Source organism: Schistocerca gregaria, chromosome 1, assembly GCF_023897955.1.
Source record: "Schistocerca gregaria isolate iqSchGreg1 chromosome 1, iqSchGreg1.2, whole genome shotgun sequence".
Classification (NCBI taxonomy): domain Eukaryota; kingdom Metazoa; phylum Arthropoda; class Insecta; order Orthoptera; family Acrididae; genus Schistocerca; species Schistocerca gregaria.
Genome location: NC_064920.1, coordinates 910286811 through 910306463, shown reverse-complemented (window position 1 = coordinate 910306463; position 19653 = coordinate 910286811). Strand labels below are relative to the sequence as shown.

The window sequence follows — 19653 nt, the reverse complement described above, 5'->3', positions numbered from 1 at the left end:
ATGTGACACATAACACTAAAAAACGAAAAAGATCTCATACCAAACAGAAAATTAAGTTAGAAAACAGATAAAAAATTAGAGAGACAGACAGAATGGCTGGTCAACAATTAATTCTACAAGGGCAAAATTCTGAATGCTGCAGATATACTATGCCAAAAAAAAGATCAACTGCAATTTATGGAATTTGTATGTTCTTACTTCAGAAAGGAAGAAAAATTGATCAATGAAGACTGGAAAGAAAAAAGAAACATTAGAATTTTTTACTTTGTTTCCATCTGCACTACAAGAAATGCCATCTCCTGCAGCTAACTTAAGTTTACCCATTCTGTCTCACTGTAATTTTAACAACAGAGCACATACCTAGTAAAACACCTGTCAAAACCACTGTATTTTCTATATCAACTATTAACAACATTAGTGGTAATCTGATATGTAAGGACATCGTATAAAATTTTACTTGGAACATATCTTAACTAGCAGTGATTTTCGACCTATTATCCATAAATTCAGGTGATTTGAGAAGTGAATAATATGGTACTCTTAAATTTTCAGTTTCCATCATTGTATCTACAACTATTTTACTGAATATTTTTGGACAGTATTCTGTTTTGATTTTCAGACACACATGTAAAATCTGTTTTTATTTCTTTACTCTTTGTTGTTTCCTCCATAGTTGATCTTCAACTTATCAAATTACAAATGTCCTATAAATGTGACATGACGTTGTTGATTACATTTAGAGAATACTTCAGTTTTTGTACAACACAGCCAGAAAATCATGATATGATGCATGTGACAAGAAACTGGGATGTTATGTCCCCCCCCCCCCCCCACCCCTTTATTTTTCATATTTTTTTACCTAATTTCAAGGCAATAAGAGATACTAAGTATATCAAATTGCTTCATTAACAATCAGCACGTTGATGACTTTTACACATGAATAAAAAGGTCATTTTCTTAACTAGCATTACAGTTTATTCTGTATTCTTTAGTATAATTGGTTTTCGTTTGTCTAGATAAATAACAAGAGCATCAGGTAATCACATATTATCAGGTAGCATATCTGACATTCCCCCATTCTCAGTTAATCTGTGATTCTGGAGCAGAGTCTTCCTAGGAATAGCTCAGAAGATTGACGTGGACTGTTCCATGAACAAAACAACAAAATACTTGCAATAAACGTGTCAACAGGACAAACATTGAGGGAAATTGCAATTATGTCATGCCACAGCAATGGCGCTTAAGAATCTAATTACCTGCCTCTAAACGAAAAACCCTCATGGGGTTGATAACATCTCAGGAAAATTTCTAAAATATTGTTCTCCACACATAAACCATGTATTTAGTCACACATCATGCAGTACTTCCCCCTAGATGTTATTAAATGTTATGCATGAAGTAGAGCCACTGCATCTATTATTTAATATAGTTTTATCAGTTTTATAATTCAATTATGATGTCTGCAGTCACCAAATACATAATAGTCTGGAGAGATACAGATGCTGCTAGGAGGTGGGGAGCCACTCTTTCTGTCATCAGGAGGGTGTGGCTGTTCTCCAACTTGCATACTGTGCGTTTGGTGGGCTGATGGGGACTACAGGAGTTCATCGGAGGTGAAGGTGGCCACAACAAGGTAGGCAGAATTAGTCATCAAAATAAAGCAGATACATGTGTGTCCCCTTGTCCAATGGGCACAGCCTGTTGTCAATCCACGGTACCTTCATATCAGTGTATCTGCGGCAATCATCCAGCAGGTCTTACAAGCTGCTGGGGGCCAGCTGAAGCTAAAATAACATTCTTGGGGGCCAGAGTGACTGTATTGAGCAAAGCCACATGTGGCCAGGCAAACTCTTTACTTGATTGCATGGGCATCCTACCAGTGTCAAACTTTGGGCTCTGAGCAGCATAACAAGTGTCCTAAAACTCCTTGGCATCAGAGTTCTCTATCTGCACCACAACAAATGCATCACTCGGCTTCGCTCCTTTAGTCACAGTTTTGCTCAATTTCAGCATTTCCTTTGTGTATGCATCTTGTATTTGCCTGGGTACCTCTACAAGCAGCTGCAGTTTCTCTTCCATATCTGGAGAGAAGTTAGTTGGCTGTTGACATGCTGCTGTCATGACTACTTACTGAAAGTGGTTGAATAACTATGAAACATGAGATGATGTTTAACATCCTTGTCTCATTACAGAATGTGGATGTCAGAGTACTACCCACCCTGTAAAGCAATACAGTCAAGGATCTCTGGCAAATCTGATGACAGAGTACAATGCTGGTCCAGGTACAAATGCTTCAGGACACACCACTCAGAACACATTGTTGAACATGGGGCTCTGCAGCAGACAAATCTTATGTGTAACCATGTTCATACAATGACTTTTTCTGTTAAAATTACAGTGAACAGCAGATCAGCAATATTGTACCACGGGCAAATGGAAACATATTGTACCACGGGTCAATGGAAACATACAAAATTTATAAGTTACGAGTCTTGTGGCCACTAACCTATTGGCTTTTACCTTGGGCTCTGCAGTCAATGTTTCTTTGACAATTTTTTTGATGTTTCGCCAGCTTGAGTTGCTGGCATTGTAAAAACTTCACCCTCCATCGCTGGTTGCGGACTAGAGTCAGGCTTGCAGCTGCAGATTATATGAACCTTGCGTGCCAATGTACCAGGGCTTTTTTTTGTCATTGCCACTGTAGTTCTCCCCTTGCTACCTGCAATGATCATTTATTTTGAGGTTTTCCTATTCCTTGTTCAAGTTATTGTCATGTTTGTGGACTTCTATAGCTTCCCTGAACAAGCAGGAGTGAAAATTCATCTCCACAGCAAGAACTTCCGTATTGGCAAATTTTACTGTGTGTTCAGTCTCACAGCACACTTGCTCTGCCACACCTTATTTCTCCACTTGTCGCAGTCTGCAATGTCACTTATGTTCAGTGATTCTGGTGTTGATTGATCATCCAGTCATTCCACCACAGAGTCCCCCACAAATACATGGTATGTGGTTATTCCTGACATTCCAACTGGGTCCCTTTTTTCCTTTGCCAATATGTGCTGCTCTTTGATCTTCTTTATCAATTTATAAATAGCATGCAGCTTTACTGTATGGTTAAATGACGATGCCGTCCTCTTGGGTAAAATATTCCAGAGGTAAATTAGTCCCCCATTCGGATCTCCGGGCGGGGACTACTCAAGAGGATGTCGTTACCAGGAGAAAGGAAACTGGCGTTCTATGGATCGGAGCGTGGAATGTCAGATCCCTTAATCGGGCAGGTAGTTTAGAAAACTTAAAAAGGGAAATGGATAGGTTAACGTCAGATATAGTAGGAATTAGTGAAGTTCGGTGGCAGGGGCAATGAGACTTTTGGTCAGGCGAATACAGGGTTGTAAATACAAAATCAAATAGGGGTAATGCAGGAGTAGAGGTTTAATAATGAATAGGAAAATAGGAATGCAGGTAAGCTACTACAAACAGCATAGTGAACGCATTTTTGTGGCCAAGATACACACGAAGCCCACGTCTACTACAGTAGTACAAGTTTATATGCCAAATAGCTCGGCAGATGACGAAGAAATTGAATAAACGTATGATGAAATAAAAGAAATTATTCAGATAGTGAAGGGAGATGAAAATTAAATAGTCATGGGTAACTGGAATTCGTCAGTAGGGAGAGAAGGAAACGTAGTAGGTGAATATGGATTGGGGCTAAGAAATGAAAGAGGAAGCCGCCTGGTAGAATTTTGCACAGAGCAAAACTTAATCATCGCTAACACATGGTTCAAGAATCATAAAAGCAGATTGTATACATCGAAAAAGCCTGGAGATACTGACAGGATTCAGATAGATTATATAATGGTAAGGCAGAGATTTAGGAACAGGTTTTAAATTGTAAGACGTTTCCAGGGGCAGATGTGGACTCTGACCACAATCTATTGGTTATGAACTGTAGATTAAAACTGAAGAAACTGCAAAAAGGTGGGAATTTAAGGAGGTTGAACAGAATTTCAGGGAGAGCGTAAGGGAACAATTGACAAGGATGGGGGAAAGAAATACAGTAAAAGAAGAATGGGTAGCTTTGAGGGATGAAGTAGTGAAGGCAGCAGAGGATCAAGTAGGTAAAAAGACGAGGGCCAGTACAAATCCTTGGGTAACCGAAGAAATATTGAATTTAATTGATGAAAGGAGAAAATATAAAAATGCAGTAAATGAAGCAGGCAAAAAGGAATACAAACATCTCAAAAATGAGATTGACAGGAAGTGCAAAATGGCTAAGCAGGGGTGGCTAGAGGAAAAATGTAAGGATGTTGAGGCTTATCTCACGAGGGGTAAGATAGATACTGCCTACAGGAAAATTAAAGAGACCTTTGGAGAAAAGAGAACCACTTGTATGAATATCAAGAGCTCAGACGGAAACCCAGTTCTAAGCAAAGAATGGAAAGCAGAAAGGTGGAAGGAGTATGTAGACGGTCTATATACAAGGGTGATGTACTTGAGGACAATATTATGGAAATGGAAGAGGATGTAGATGAAGATGAACTGGGAGATATGCTACTGCGTGAAGAGTTTGACAGAGCACTGAAAGACCTGAGTCAAAACAAGGCCCCGGGAGTAGACAACATTCCATTACAACTACTGACAGCCTTGGGAGAGCCAGTCTTGACAAAACTCTACCATCTGGTGAGCAAGATGTACAAGACAGACGAGATACCCTTCAAGAAGAATATAATAATTCCAATACCAAAGAACGCAGGTGTTGACAGATGTTAAAATTACCAAACTATCAGTTTAATAAGTCATGGCTGCAAAATACTAACGCTAATTCTTTACAGACAAATGGAAAAACTAGTAGAAGCCGACCTTGGGGAAGATCAGTTTGGATTCTGTAGAAATACTGGAACATGTGAGGCAATACTGACCCTATGACTTATTTTAGAAGCTAGATTAAGGAAAGGCAAACCTACATATCTAGCATTTGTAGACTTAGAGAAAGCTTTTGAAAATGTTGACTGAAATACTCTATTTCAGATCCTGAAGGTGGCAGGGGTAAAATACAGGGAGCGAAAAGCTATTTACAATTTGTACAGAAACCAGATGGCAGTTATAGGAGTCGCGGGACATCAAAGGGAAGCAGTGGTTGGGAAGGGAGTGAGACAAGGTTGTAGCCTCTCCCTGATGTTATTCAATCTGTATATTGAGCAAGCAGTGAAGAAAAAAAAAGAAAAATTCGGAGTAGGTATTAAAATCCATGGAGAAGAAATAAAAACTTTGAGGTTCACCGATGACATTGTAATTCTGTCAGACAGCAAAGGACCTGGAAGAGCAGTTGAACGGAATGGACAGTCTCTTGAAAGGAGGATATAAGATGAACATCAACAAAAGCAAAACGAGGATAATGGAATGTAGTCCAATTAAGTCGGGTGATGCTCAGGGAATTAGATTAGGGAATGAGACACTTAAAGTAGTAAAGGAGTTTTGCTATTTGGGGAGCAAAATAACTGATGATGGGCAAAGTAGAGAGGATATAAAATGTAGACTGGCAATGGCAAGGAAAGCATTTCTGAAGAAGAGTGTAGCCATGTATGGAAGTGAAACATGGACGATAAATAGTTTGGACAAGAAGAGAATAGAAGCTTTCGAAATGTGGTGCTATGGAAGAATGCTGAAGATAAGATGGGTATATCACATGACTAATGAGGAAGTATTGAATAGGATTGGGGAGAAGAGAAGTTTGTGGCACAACTTGACTAGAAGAAGGGATCAGTTGGTAGCACATGTTCAGAGGCATCAAGGGATCACTAATTTAGTATTGGAGGGCAGCGTGGATGGTAAAAATGATAGAGGGAGACCAAGAGATGAACACACTAAGCAGATTCAGAAGGATGTAGGTTGCAGTAGGTACTGGGAACAGAAGAAGCTTGCACAGAATAGAGTAGCATGGAGAGCTGCATCAAACCAGTCTCAGGACTAAAAACAACAACAACAACAACAACAACATCAACAACAACAAAAAATAGTCTTTATGCGGTGTTTGTGCAATATACAACAGATTCTGCCCATCATTCTCAGAACATATGGCACAAAAGCTGTATCCAATATTTCTTCTTTTGATGTGTCACTTTGCTGAGTGTTCAGTTGTATGACACTTGTTATTCAACTAACAGAGTACCCATTACTCCTCATAACACTTTCTAGCATCTCTTATCTGAGATTCACATGGTCATCTTTCGTGCATTACAAGCATACTAACCAAGCCCTTTTTCTGTCTCAATTTGTGCTTTGACAGTTTGTGCAGGTATCGGTCCTCATGCATCAGTTTTTGATACACAGTGTGTCCCACATTTTCACTATTCCTCATAACCAACACATCTAGAAACAGCAGCTGATGGTCCTTTTCTATCTCCATGGTAAACTTTATGATGGTAGTGAGACTATTAATGTGTCTTAGGAAGTCACCAAGCTGCTCTTCACTACACCACCACACAACAAATGTATCATCAGTGTATCTGTACTACAACACCTTAGGTTCACAAGGTCTCAAGCCTAGCACCTATGCTTTGAAACGTTCAATAAAACTGACAACCACAACTGGACAAAGTGGACTACTCATGGCGATGCCTTCCAATTGTTTGTACAAGAAATGAAATGTGGAATGGGACCATTTTAATGAAGACCGAAGATTACGAACAGGGGATCGAGGGCATATCAGAACAGAACACATACTGAAAATGAAGCACAGATCTATTGCAATGGATCTCACAGAGAATGAATTTGTTAATCAAGGCATCTTTTCTGTTGGCAAACATACACAAGAACCGAACAACGTAGATGACCCACCAACTCGGCAGTATGGATTACCAAAGATCCATAAGGATAATGTTTCATTAAGAGTACTTATAAGTGCTCCTGGCTCACTAACATTTGAACTGGCAAAACACTTGGCCCTTTCCTTCAGCCTTAATTGGGAAAGATCAACACATACAGGAAGGACTTGAGATATTTCATTGAGAAGCTGAAGAAACTAAAACTTGGACCAAACAACATCCTGGTCAGCTTTTATGTCATTTCTTTGTTCACCATAGGGCTACTCAATAATTTTCTGGAATATATCAGTTCCATTTTCCTGAATCTCTTTCTAGCATTTTTCATCATGAATGAATGTGGAACGGCAACTTATACAAAAAGCTGGGAAGCATCGCAATGGGTAGTCCACTTAGGCCAGTCATGACCCACTTCTTCATGGAACACTTCAAAGTACAGTTGGTGGACTTAGCACCTTGTAAACCTAAGGTGTAGTTGTACAGATACATTGATGATAACTTTTTTGTGTGGAGCAATGGTGAGAAACAACTCGGCAACTTCCTTGGACACCTGAATAATCTCCAAACCAAAATGAAATTTACCATGGAGGTAGAAAATGACCAAATCCTATCTTTTCTAGAAGCACCAGCTACAAGGAATGGTGAAAACCTGGGTCACCGTGTATAACAAAAACTGTCACACACATACCAATACCTTCACAAACTGTCAAAGCACAACCTGATCCAGAAAATGGAGATGATTAATATGTTTGTAACATGCACAAGATGAATATGTGAACTGCAGCATCATAGATGCAAGACGCTACACCTAGAAAGCATTCTGACGAGCAATGTGTACAGTGTTCCTGCCATACAATCTGAGAGTGACAGACGGAATCAGTCACATACTGTGCAAACACAGTGTAAAGACTATTTATAAACTGCTAAAGAAGAACACAGAGCGTCTCAGATCTACAATGGAGAAAAGGGACCCACTTGAAATGTCAGGAATAACCACATACCATGTGCATGTGGAAAACTCTATTTTGGAATGACTGGAGACAATCAAGCAACACGAGGATCACCAAACTTAGCAGCATAGCAGGTTGGGCCAAGTGGAGAAATTAACCATAGCTGAGCTCATGTCTTGTGAGACTGACCACATAATAAAATTCACTGACATGGAAGTTCTTGCCACAGAGAGGAGCTATCACACCCACTTGTTCTGGAAAGCTAAAGAAATCCACAAAGGTGAAATTAACATCAACATTAAAGAGGAAAGCCTCAAGGTGAATGGATCCTGGATTCCTCTGCTGCAGTGAATAACCATTGTAAAGTAGCAAGGAGAGAACCACAGCAGTAATGATCAGGGGAAAGACTTTAGACATTGGCACAGCAGGTATATATAACCTGCAGCAGCAAACTTGACTCCAGTCAATCACCAGCAATGGAAGATAAAGTTTTGACAATGCCAGCCACCTGTGCCAGTAAAACATCAGAAAAATCATTGAACAAACATTGACTGAAGAACGTGAGACAGAAGACAACAGGCAATTTGTTGAAGGAAATGAGACACCTAATCAAATGCTCCTTGTTACAATCAGGTCAATAGTCATGTCCAGACACATAATCAATCAAATTAATGGCTGTTTGAAAAAAGCACTGCACTATAAACACAGGCCTATGGGGAAAGTATTATGCTAAGGGAGACATTCACTTAGGCTTCGACTAAACTGTGATAGTAAGTAGTAGCACTCAGACATGAACATTATTGTAGCCACCAGCATCCTGTCATGTTTGACATATTCCCCTGACAGTGCTGGCATCTTCTTGCATAATAATCATCTATGTCAAAAGCCCAGAATCACTCTACAGTGATTTGAGGAGCACATCAGTGATCTCATGTTAATGTCTTCACCACCAAATTTGTCTGATCTGAAGATAATGGAACACATCTGGCATACTATAAGATGCCAGTTCAGCACTCACAAACCATTGGTCCATAGTTTATGGGAATTGTGTGAACTTTGCTTAGACATCTGGTGTCACTTACCTCCGGAGACCTACCAAGAACTTGTCACATCCACGTCATGCAGAACTGCTACTCTTTTCATTACAAAGGTGGGCTAACACACTGTGAAGCAGGCAGTCATAATGTTTGGGCTCACCAGTGTATAATAATTTCTGAAATCATTGTGGAACTACAGTGATTTTACTACCAATTTTAATAAAAGAAAAAAAAAGAGTCTAAATTGCAATAAATTATTTATTTTTTTATTCCAGTAACTGGTTTTGATCTATAAGACCGTCAGCACAGACCAGAGGCTCCAAATGATGTGAGGAACCTGTTCACAAAGATGCTGGGTTGTACCTAACGGTACCTGTCACAAAATGGATGTATTTTGGGCAAACAATTGGAACCACTACTGCCACTGTTGTCTGCAAAATTTATCATTCTCAGTAACATTTCAAATCTCCTTCTGGACAAATTTTTTCCCAGAAATGTTAGCACATGTGCAGTCTCATGGGATCAATATAAATATAAGGATGGTAGTCTTTACAATTTCGGTGATGCATGTACGCTTCTTTGTTCAGCAGTTTCCTTGAACAATTTATCCAGCACAAATAGTTCATAGTAAGTGTCCATTATTACATTTAATCTTATATTTAAGTGTTCAGTTCCAACCCCTGAAAGACTGGTAGAAGGTACAAACTTAGGTTGTCAGCTCTGAGATCATGCCCTTCTTTAACATACCTCTCCTCTTCCTTTGATGGCAATATGCTGCGTCTAGCATCATGAGTCTAGGTTGACACTAGCCACCTAGATTGGTCATACTTCCTCCGAACTGTGTTTGTGACCACTCTGACTAGTAGTAGTTTATCTAGTAGAGTACGGGGCTCAGAAAGTGAAACAAGCACAGAGAGGATGGCAGCCACATGTGCTAGGAGGTAGAAGTTCCTGCTGCCCATCAGGATGTTGTCTGGTGTAGTGAATTGGCAGTTGGTTTTTCTGTAGTGCCCGTGCGAAGAGAAAGTAAGCTGCCTAAGCTGCATTGTGGTGGATGGTTGGACCACGAGCAGAGTGTATGAAATTATATTGCATTTGGATTGTGTAGTGCTATTCAGGTACTGTGTACAGTTGGCCAAGTCACCACAATTTCTTTCTTTCATTCACCGACAACCTAGAATTAGTAGATGACTCGTCTGTTTCGTGCTTTCATGTAATACAAATTTGTACCTCTACACTGATTCTGAGGTCTCACTTTGAGGTGAAACATGCTTGTTTCATTAATATACTCTCTTAGCTAAGGCGATGCGTTTTGACATTGATGTACGCCAACTGACTTGGTTCTGAGGCTCATTATTTATTATTGGAAGTGGCTGTGAAGTATATTGTGTGTTGGTTGTGTCTAACACTGTCCTTTTTAGGTGCCAGTATTGCCACAAGTTTCCCCAATTCCCTGAAATTTCCCTGATTTCCACACAAATTTCAACATTTTTACATGACAAATTTTAAGATCTCAAGGGTAAGTTAAGCTGTAAGTTGACAACCTGTCTTTGCAGCTACAGCACAAGAAACAATAATGTAAACAAGGAAATATCTTTAATGAAATGTTTTTAGATGGAGAAAGCAAGCCAATAAAATGTTGGTTCTACTATGCTCATTATTCTCGGTTATTACCCACTGTGTTATATCTTTTATCTTACAGGTATTGTGTGACTTTTCTTTTGGGGAATATATGAGTACATAGCGTACAAACTGCCAGCAACTGACACAATGTTGTTGTTCTTATTGTCCATATCTTCTAACATTCAAACTACTTTTGAAGTAGCCAAAATGTACTAGAAACTATAAAATGCCACACAGCACAATGCACTTGTGGTGAGACAGTCACAATTTCTGAAATCTACTGCCCATGGTCTCTGGCCTGCTGAGGAGCACCACAGTCCTGGGTCCCTGGATAAACCATGAGAATTCGCAGAATTATGCCACACTCAATCAGACTCAGCCTGCGGGCAGATCGGTGAGACTACATCCGATGGGCAGGGGCTGCACATTAGCACGAACTGAACGGCTTCTGATTGGAATGCCCAATCCATTACAGATACCTGCAGAAACAGCCTGCAGTTTTGGCCCATCAAAGAAATCCAATCATGTCGCCAGATATTCAGGAGCCACACACAGCATGTTGATTAAATGAGACCATGGTGATCAATCCATGCAACACAGAATTTTTTCAAATACTCTGAGACTCAATAATAATGAGGATAGGTAGCAACTCGCCATAAAGATAATTGCTGAGCTGAAGAGAGCCACATAGAAGAGTCAAACACACGCTGACATAGTTTCAGCCACAGCTTTTGTCAGAAAACAAGTGCAAACACACATTCACATAATCACACGGACACAACTCATGCACACATGACCACTGTCTCCGGCCACTGCATCTACAGTCTCTGAGAATCAGATCCAAACAAACCACTCCTCAAGCCTCCCTGCCTCTGCTAGGCAGCTGCCAGGCTAGTGGCAAGAAGTAGTGGCAGCACTGACTGCAAGCTGAGGGGAGTGGTAGGAAGAGGAGGAGCAGTAGTAATGAGGGGAGTAGGGAAGCGACAAATGTACTCAGCTGCACCCAGCCAGTGATGATGCATGACGCCTCAGTAAAGAAACCATTTCATCTACTGACTCGACCTGATGTGTTTGAAATTCCCTGATTTCCAGAACCTGTGGCAACCCTGGGTGCAATCTGAGAAGATATATTCTGTATTTTGAAAAGAGCTCTGAGGTTCATGCCAAAGGACTGAATGTCAAGGCATGCTGCCAGAGATCCAAACCAACTGATGAATAAAGAAAGGAACTGCTTCTTATAGCCTTTAATATTTAATAATATGTACTGAGGCATTCGTTGTGGCCTCCCTGTTAAATATTGCCTGTTGAGCACTCTCTGAATACCTGTTAGTCTAAAACTGCAGGTCAGGATAAATTGCTTTACATGTTGTCCTGCTCTGGCTAAAAGTAATAAATGACATTTGCTTTTAAGAAAAGGTTAAACATCTATCTACACGAATGGGGAGAGAGTGAGAGTGAGAGCGAGAGCGAGCGAGCAAGAGAGAGAGAGAGAGAGAGAGAGAATGCTTATGGTTAGATTGTTTCTTTGTTTAATTTGATAAAATTGCCTCGTGGCCAATACTAAGTCTTTTAGCTAGAGCAGTTTTTAGTAATGTCAGCATTAAAAAACTTTTGTATGAGGTAGGTGGTGTCGGTTTTTGGTTAAGTGACTTTTCACTTTTTTTTTCTAAATTTAATACCAGTGGTCATTCTAGAATTTATTGTTTAAGGTGGTACCAAAGCTAATACCCAATTCTACCTCAGTGGGATAAGAGTCACATGCTATTGAAATCTAAATTAATTTTGCTACTGTGCTGATTTTCAACATTGCATTATTGTTTTTTTGTAAAATGATTGTTCTCTAACAGTTTTCTACCCGTATGATACTGCTTCAAAATATGTTGTTATATGTGTATTAAAAGTGAACTCAATTAATCACTTGACCCTTTGTTTATCCAATGATCCTGTACCATGCTCCAACCAAAACACAACCACTCATGAGCAGAAATAATTTCACTACTGTCACTTTCACACTCAAAACTAAAGAGAGAGGCACGTCTGCACTGGACCAAGAACCACAGAAAAGTCAATGAATATAAACATCAAATAGTTCTACAATATTTTTACTGTTTTGTTGTAACATAAACAGATCCCCTGCCACAAACTGATTTTGATGAACTCTTATCTACCAGGCCAAATGATAAGCAAGACAAAACAGTCTTATCACTTAATGTGTTGAATTAACTTTGTTCTCAATGCAACAGTTTTCTACTGTAACGGGAAACATTATATATGTTTATACAGCTGCATCAAGTATGTGCCAACCTTGGAAGCATGCTATACTAATAAACCAGTGCTTTCCTTGTACCTTTGTGTGGCAGTCAACCTTTTAAGAAAAACTGAAAGCCAATTTTTTGTTTCGTTTTGGTGGGTCTCCTGTACATTATATCAAAGACTTGAAATTGTATTCTATGCAAGAGTAAACTTCTACTTTGTATTCTACTTACCTTGGCCTGTATCTTGTAACAGTAATTGCAGATCCACAGAGGGAAATTTTATGAAACATGCGACCAATGCTCAAAAAATGCTCCTCTGTTTTGATTGTGTCTGTAGTGCGTGTCATCACAACAGAACTAATACCTGCAGAGACCGGGGTAGCATTATTTCCTGGAGTCTGAACTTGTTTACTGGTTACCTGGTTGTTTAACACAATCAACTGAAAGCCCTGTGTAAAACAAAGGTTTGTAAATGCACTATATGATAGTTATTTAAAATTTGCCAAAATAACATTTAAATTTTTTAAGTTACTATGCTATGTAATGCACTATGTAATATGAGGAACACAGATGAAAAGGACTTCTTGCTGAAAAGTATTTCACATGAAAAGATAAGCTTTGTGGAGGGATGGGGGATCTAGGTTTTCAGACATTTTCACATCAGGCAGAAGATAAATAATATACAAATCACTCACAGAGAAACGTATTTCAGCATATCAGATTGGTTTCTTAGTTTTCAGCAACTTAAGGGCAAGTTATAAGATAAATTAATAATAAAAATCCTACTCACAATGTATAATCTATTGGCAAATATACACTAACAGAAGTGTAATAATACCTATTGTTTTGCCATTCTATTAAAAACCACAAGGTTCACTGAGTCACATTTCAGAAAACACACAAACTCAATGGATTACTTAGCAAACGATTTCCTTCAGGGGATGCTTATTTAAACTATGTTCTAGTCACCTGCATGGAATTTTGATTGGCTGAGAAGGTATCAAATTGCATGTGTGGTTGAATTTTTTCCTTGGCCTCACCAGATGTTACAGCTGCTATACTGTCCATGGTGTATCAAATCATATCACTCCACAGCAGTACTTACGGATTGATAACTTACTGATAACTGTGACATAATGCCTCTTTTTAGAGCTCATAGTCCCACAATGTATGCTCCAGTGTGTTTGCACACCCATCAGGCCATGTGTTATTTCACTATCTCTTGATTTTTAACAGGTAAGACAATGGACCAGACTACCTGACAGGTTGAGGAATCTCAGTCTTAACCTCTTCCTAATGTTATGGAGAATCTCCTATGCTCTTCTGCTTATGATAGAAGTGTCCCATCCATTACCTCACAGTTTCAAAACACAATTTTGTATTTCTTCTTTCATATTAGCCACAATCCCAGGAATTCCATGCAGCAGGTGTTGATTTCAGTAGCATATCATGCTGCACTCATATGGGTGCTGAATCTGATTTTATGAGCAATTATCTGTTAGGTTGTGCACTTGTACTATACACATGAGAGGCAATGCTAATAGTTTGGTGACATGAAATGATATTTTTAAAGCAAAGTCAGAACTGACAATATGTAATGTTGATAAATGTAAGCATTAACATTATTTCCTTTCTAGACACCTCCTCTACATGACAAGTAAAGTTGTTATGTTCATCAAGAAAAATACCCAGACATGTTATCAGTGTGTGTCTTTCAATCATTCCATTACTTGGATAGTTTGCTTTTCAATTGAAAGTTCACAGTTTCTTTAGCTGCTAAGAACAGTTTAAGACTGTCATCAATCCTGTGCCATGGAATGTATTATTACAATTATTTTTTATTGCCCATCACAAATCATCACATACAGCAAAGAATACACTACACACACCACAAGGCCACTTCCACTGCAACTTCTAGAACATAGCCTTCAGTCTGGATCACACACAAGCCCCATGGGCCAGCCCTATGAGATGCCGTTCATTATTTCTGTCCTGTATGCATTAACAATGCTTGTCTACTGAAACAACAGGGTCCTAGGCATTTTAACAGCAACTCTGAATACTCCAACACTCTTGAGCTAACAAAGAAAGATGGCCACTAATCACTGTAAAAAGTGACTGTAATATCAGTCATCATTGTTAGTGCATTACTCAACCAGGTATCTGTCTGTCTAATTTATTACATCTTCCATTGCAATACTTGCAGTACTATACACAATAGGTACCTGAACATCTTGCCCAAAACATGTTTAGTATTGTAATGAGCAGCCACTCTTATATCAACAACAGTAATATTGATGTTACGTATTAAAGATCTGTTCTAATACTTTTTACTGTTTTATTTCATTTGAGGTGTCTACATCTACATGATTATTCCACAATTCACAAATAAGTGCCTCGCAATGGTTCATCAAACCACCTTTAAGCTACTTCTCTATCATTCCACACTCTAACAGTGAATGGGAAAAACACACACTTCAATCTTTCTGTGGGAGCTCAGATTTCTTTCATTTTATTATGACGACCATTTCTCCCGATGATGGTGGGTGCCAACAAAATATTTTCACACTCTGAAGAGAAAGTTATCGATTGAAATTTCATGAGAAGATATCATACCCATCCTTATTTCGCAATAATACAAAATTAGTCACCATTCTTTGAAGTTTTTCAGTGTCCTCCATCACTCCTATCTGAAGCGAATCCCAAACTGCACAGCAGTGACCCAGAAGAGGGTGGGCAAGCTTACTGTAACCAGTCTCTTTAGCAGACCTGTTTACATTTCCTAAGAGTTCTGCCAATAAATCACACTATTTGGTGTTATTTCCCCACAACATTATCTATAAGGTCATTCCAATTTAAGTTATTCATAATTGTAATCCCTACATAGTTAGTTGAGTTTACAGCATGTAGATTTTGTGATTTATCATGTAACTGAAATTTAGCAGGTTCTTCTAGTGTTGATGTGGCTGCATTCACATTTTTCATAATTCATAGTCAATTGCCACTTTTTGAACCATACAGACATATTGTCTAAATCATTTTGCAATTTGTTCTGATCGTCTATTGAATTCACATGATAGTAAACCACAGCATCATTTGTAAACAACAAGAAGACTGCTCAGATTTCCTCCTAAATTGTTTATGTAAATCAAGATCTACAGAGGGCCTACAACACTTCCTTGGGGAATGCCAGATATTACTTCTGTTTTACTCGATGACTTTCTGTCAGTTATTACAAAACATGAGCTTTATGACAGGAAATCATGAATCCAGTCACACAACATCCAATTTAATTAGGAATAGAGTCAAAAGCCTTCTGAAAATCGAAAAATATGGAATCAATTTTATGCCCCCTGTCAATAGCATTCATTACATTGTGAGAATAAAGAGCTAGTTGTGTTTCATAAAAACAATATTTTCTGAATCCATGTTGGCTATTTGTCAATAACTCATTTTCTTAAAGGTGCTTCATAATGTTCAACCACAGTATGTGTTCCAAAATTCTACTGCAAATCGATGTTACTGATATGGTTATGTAATTCTGTGAATTACTTGTATGTCCTTTCTTGGGTATTGGTGTGATTTTTGCAACTTTCCAGGCTTTAGGTATGGATATTTCTATGAGTAAGTGGATGTATACAACTGCTAAGTATGGAACTATTGCATCAGCATATTCTGAAAGGAGCCTGAGTTTTGTACAATCTGGATCTGAAACCTTACCACTCTTGAGGGTTATAAGCTGTTTTGCTACACCAATGATATCTACTTCTAAGTTACTCATCTTGGCAGTGTTCTTGATTTGAATTCCGGAATATTTGCATCATCTTCTTTTGTGAAGGAATTTCGGAAAACCATCTTTAGTAACTATACTATAGAGGCCCTGTCATCAATAACATCACCATTGTTATTGAACAATAAAGGTATTAATTGCATATTGCCACTGGTGTACTTTATATATGGCCAGAATCTCTGGGGGTTATCTGCCAGATTTTGAGACAGAGTTTCATTGTAGAAACTATTAAAAGCACCTCACATTGCCAATCTCAAGGATTCTGCATTCTTTTAAATCTGATATACTTTTCCATTGCTACTGCAATAGTGTTCTGGCCTATTTTGTGTACCATGGCGGATCAGTCTATCAATTGTTAGTGTGTTTGATATACATCTCTCAATCGCTGTTGACTGTATATCTTTGAATTAAAACCTCATCTGCTCTATGCTTACAGTCAGATTAGAAGGAGTGAAGACTGTCTCTTAGGAAGGTGTCAAGCAATTTTTTATCTTCTTTTTTAAACACGTATTTCACATTTATTTTTGGTGCATTTGGATGTTATGGTGTTCAGTCTAGCTACAACATCCTTGTGGTCACTAATCCCTATATCTATCATGATACTCTGTATTTGGTGAGAATTATTTGTTGCTAAGCCCTGGAATTCTGGTTGTTTTCCAACAAGGGCTACAACAATTTGAAGTTGAAATATTGGCTGTTTCTGTGTCTACCCTCTTCTTGTGTTCCTCCTGCATCCTTTCACACTGAAACCCATTCTGCGCTTTCTCTAGGCCATCTAACATAAAAAGCCACCCAGTCCCCTCCGCACAGCCCCCATTATCTGTTTAGTAGCCACTTCCTGTGTGCAGTGGACTCCTAACCTACTTAGTTGCATTTGATATCAGTAAAACTAGGCATCATGTATGCAACCAGTGACAGGGGCTGAGGCCAAAGGACAAGCAGGCGATGAATTACACTGCCAGCTGCTGTCTACTGGCGTACAGTGGTCTCTAAAGAATTCTCTCTCAAACAAAGTGATGCCACTAAAAGGCATGGAAGTGCAAAGGCAACTGTTGTATTTCTGTGTTAATTGACTGAATATTTTTTTCTGTTCAGCTGAGCTATGTAGTTACACTCAGAATATACACATCCTTGTAACTGAGACACTATTTTTATGATAGTGGCAAAATAAATTTTAACATCACCTGAATGGTCCTGTTGGTTTGTTTTTCAGATAAAAATATATATCAAGTGTATGAAATTATTTATTTTTGATGAAAATGATATAAAAATATTTAAATAAGAGTGGAGAGGAAGATACTCTTTGAAAGCTTGTGAGGTAAAGAGAAAAGGGGAACTATGCATTGTGGAGAAGACAACTCATAGCTACAGTCTTACAAAAGGAAAAAAAGAAAAATTTGTTTAGATTCAAGAGCATTTATGAAGATATACAAGGAAACTATTCAGTTTATAGTCCCACAAACTTGTGAACAACAGCTGCCTGAATATCGTAACCTAAACTTTTTAGAGAGAAATACATCTGCAGCACTAAATTATCACTGGCCAAACAGAATGTGTCTGTGCAATGTGCACTGCCAGTGCTAGTAATAAAAGGAACCTGAATATGTAAACTATTTAAAAATTTAGATGATTCCCAATGGGCAATGGGAATTGGAAGACTATACAGACAAACTAACAAACAAACATGAATTAAACATCTTAGCTGGGTTATTCAAAATAATGAATAGTCTGGACAACAACCTACTGGAAATTATGTAGATGATATCAGGTTATAGGAAAAATACAGTTTGGTGCATAAAGCTGAAGACTATAGTATGTGGTAAAGTCTGAAAGAGCTCTTCAGCTGGCAATGTTTCACTAATGGTTTACAGTGATCATATAAAAAAAAGAACAACATACCCTTCTACAGTCAAACCCCCTGGTGCATAGTAAACCGTGCACAGAGCTTGCTGAGTGTTAACCAGCTTCTGAGTTCAGGAACCACAGGCTCATTAAATGAAATGGTTAGTCATGAGCAAACAGTCTCCCCAAGGAGCTTACCATAGGTCTAACTCAAAAGGTGCACATTGTTTAAAAACTGGTAAGTATGCAGTATCCTCCTCCTCCTCTGCACTTCTTGTCATTATTTTTCACGTTACTCGTATGTGAATTTTGAAAAATGAAAGGATTTGTGCAGGGTTAAAAATCCAATAGCCAGCTGTAATAATTTCTTGATAAAAATGGGTCAATGCAGACACTCACCTGTATGTGACTGACACATGGCACACAAAAATAAGTAACATCACAGATACACCACTAGTTTTCAAGCTACCAATGTTTTCCTATTTTAACATATGTAAATGTGTGTAACTTACATACACACTAGAAAATGGGAGATGCTCAAAAGCTGGCACAATCTCTGTGATGTTGTACGTTTTGTGTCAGTCACCAGAAACTTACAGATGAATGGTTCTGTTTCTTCATTCTTGATCGTCATTTCCATCCTGGAGTTTCTGTTATTGTACAAGGATGCAATAAATTCACTGTTGGATAATGACAACACTTTCAAACACTGTGTAACTAAATGAAACACACTTCTGAAAGCAGAAGCAGTTAAGATTGTAGTTCTATATTTCTTTGCACCACTTTGACTGCTCATAATTATTGATACATAGTAAAGTTGTGAAATTTTCCTACAGTAACTGTCACGAGTCCCAACGAGATATAAAATGCCACAGCAGCACGAACTGGTTGCACACTTTATTTTGGCCTCTCTGCGGTCAGTGGAAGTCTGCTGAATTCACGCCACTCTCGAATGTTTATGCTCACTGACAACATTAACAACATAGGGACCCATTGTGAATATAGTGTTGATCCATGTAGTGTGTGTAGTGATTGTTACTATTATTTACAAATATGATCAAGAAGGTAGTACCTGATCCTTATAGTGACTCGCCATCATCATTTGTGACATTTCTGCAATGTATTAACCTACTGCACATTTGTTTATTTTATAATGTGTAAGCTGACTGCTCTGGGAGGTGGAGGCAGAGCTTGCCTCAGAAAACAATGCACTATGAGCCGACCACAAGCTTCTGTTCCCAGCATCTTATGCTCTCAGGGATCAAGTAAATGTGAGCAATCATACTAGAAATGCAAACAGAGTTCTTGGCAAAAAGTTGTAGATTGTCAACT

General features: G+C 38.6%; 1 protein-coding gene across 10 annotated transcripts in view; it reads right to left on the bottom strand.

The window, feature by feature from the left end:
- Positions 1–19653, bottom strand: part of LOC126275021 (GATOR complex protein Iml1) — a 520849-nt gene that overhangs the window by 282042 nt on the left and 219154 nt on the right. For all 10 annotated transcript variants that reach the window (XM_049977169.1, XM_049977163.1, XM_049977164.1 and 7 more), the window contains one exon: positions 12921–13138. In XM_049977169.1, coding sequence (XP_049833126.1) covers positions 12921–13138 — 218 coding nt within the window. The remainder of the gene's footprint in view (positions 1–12920; positions 13139–19653) is intronic.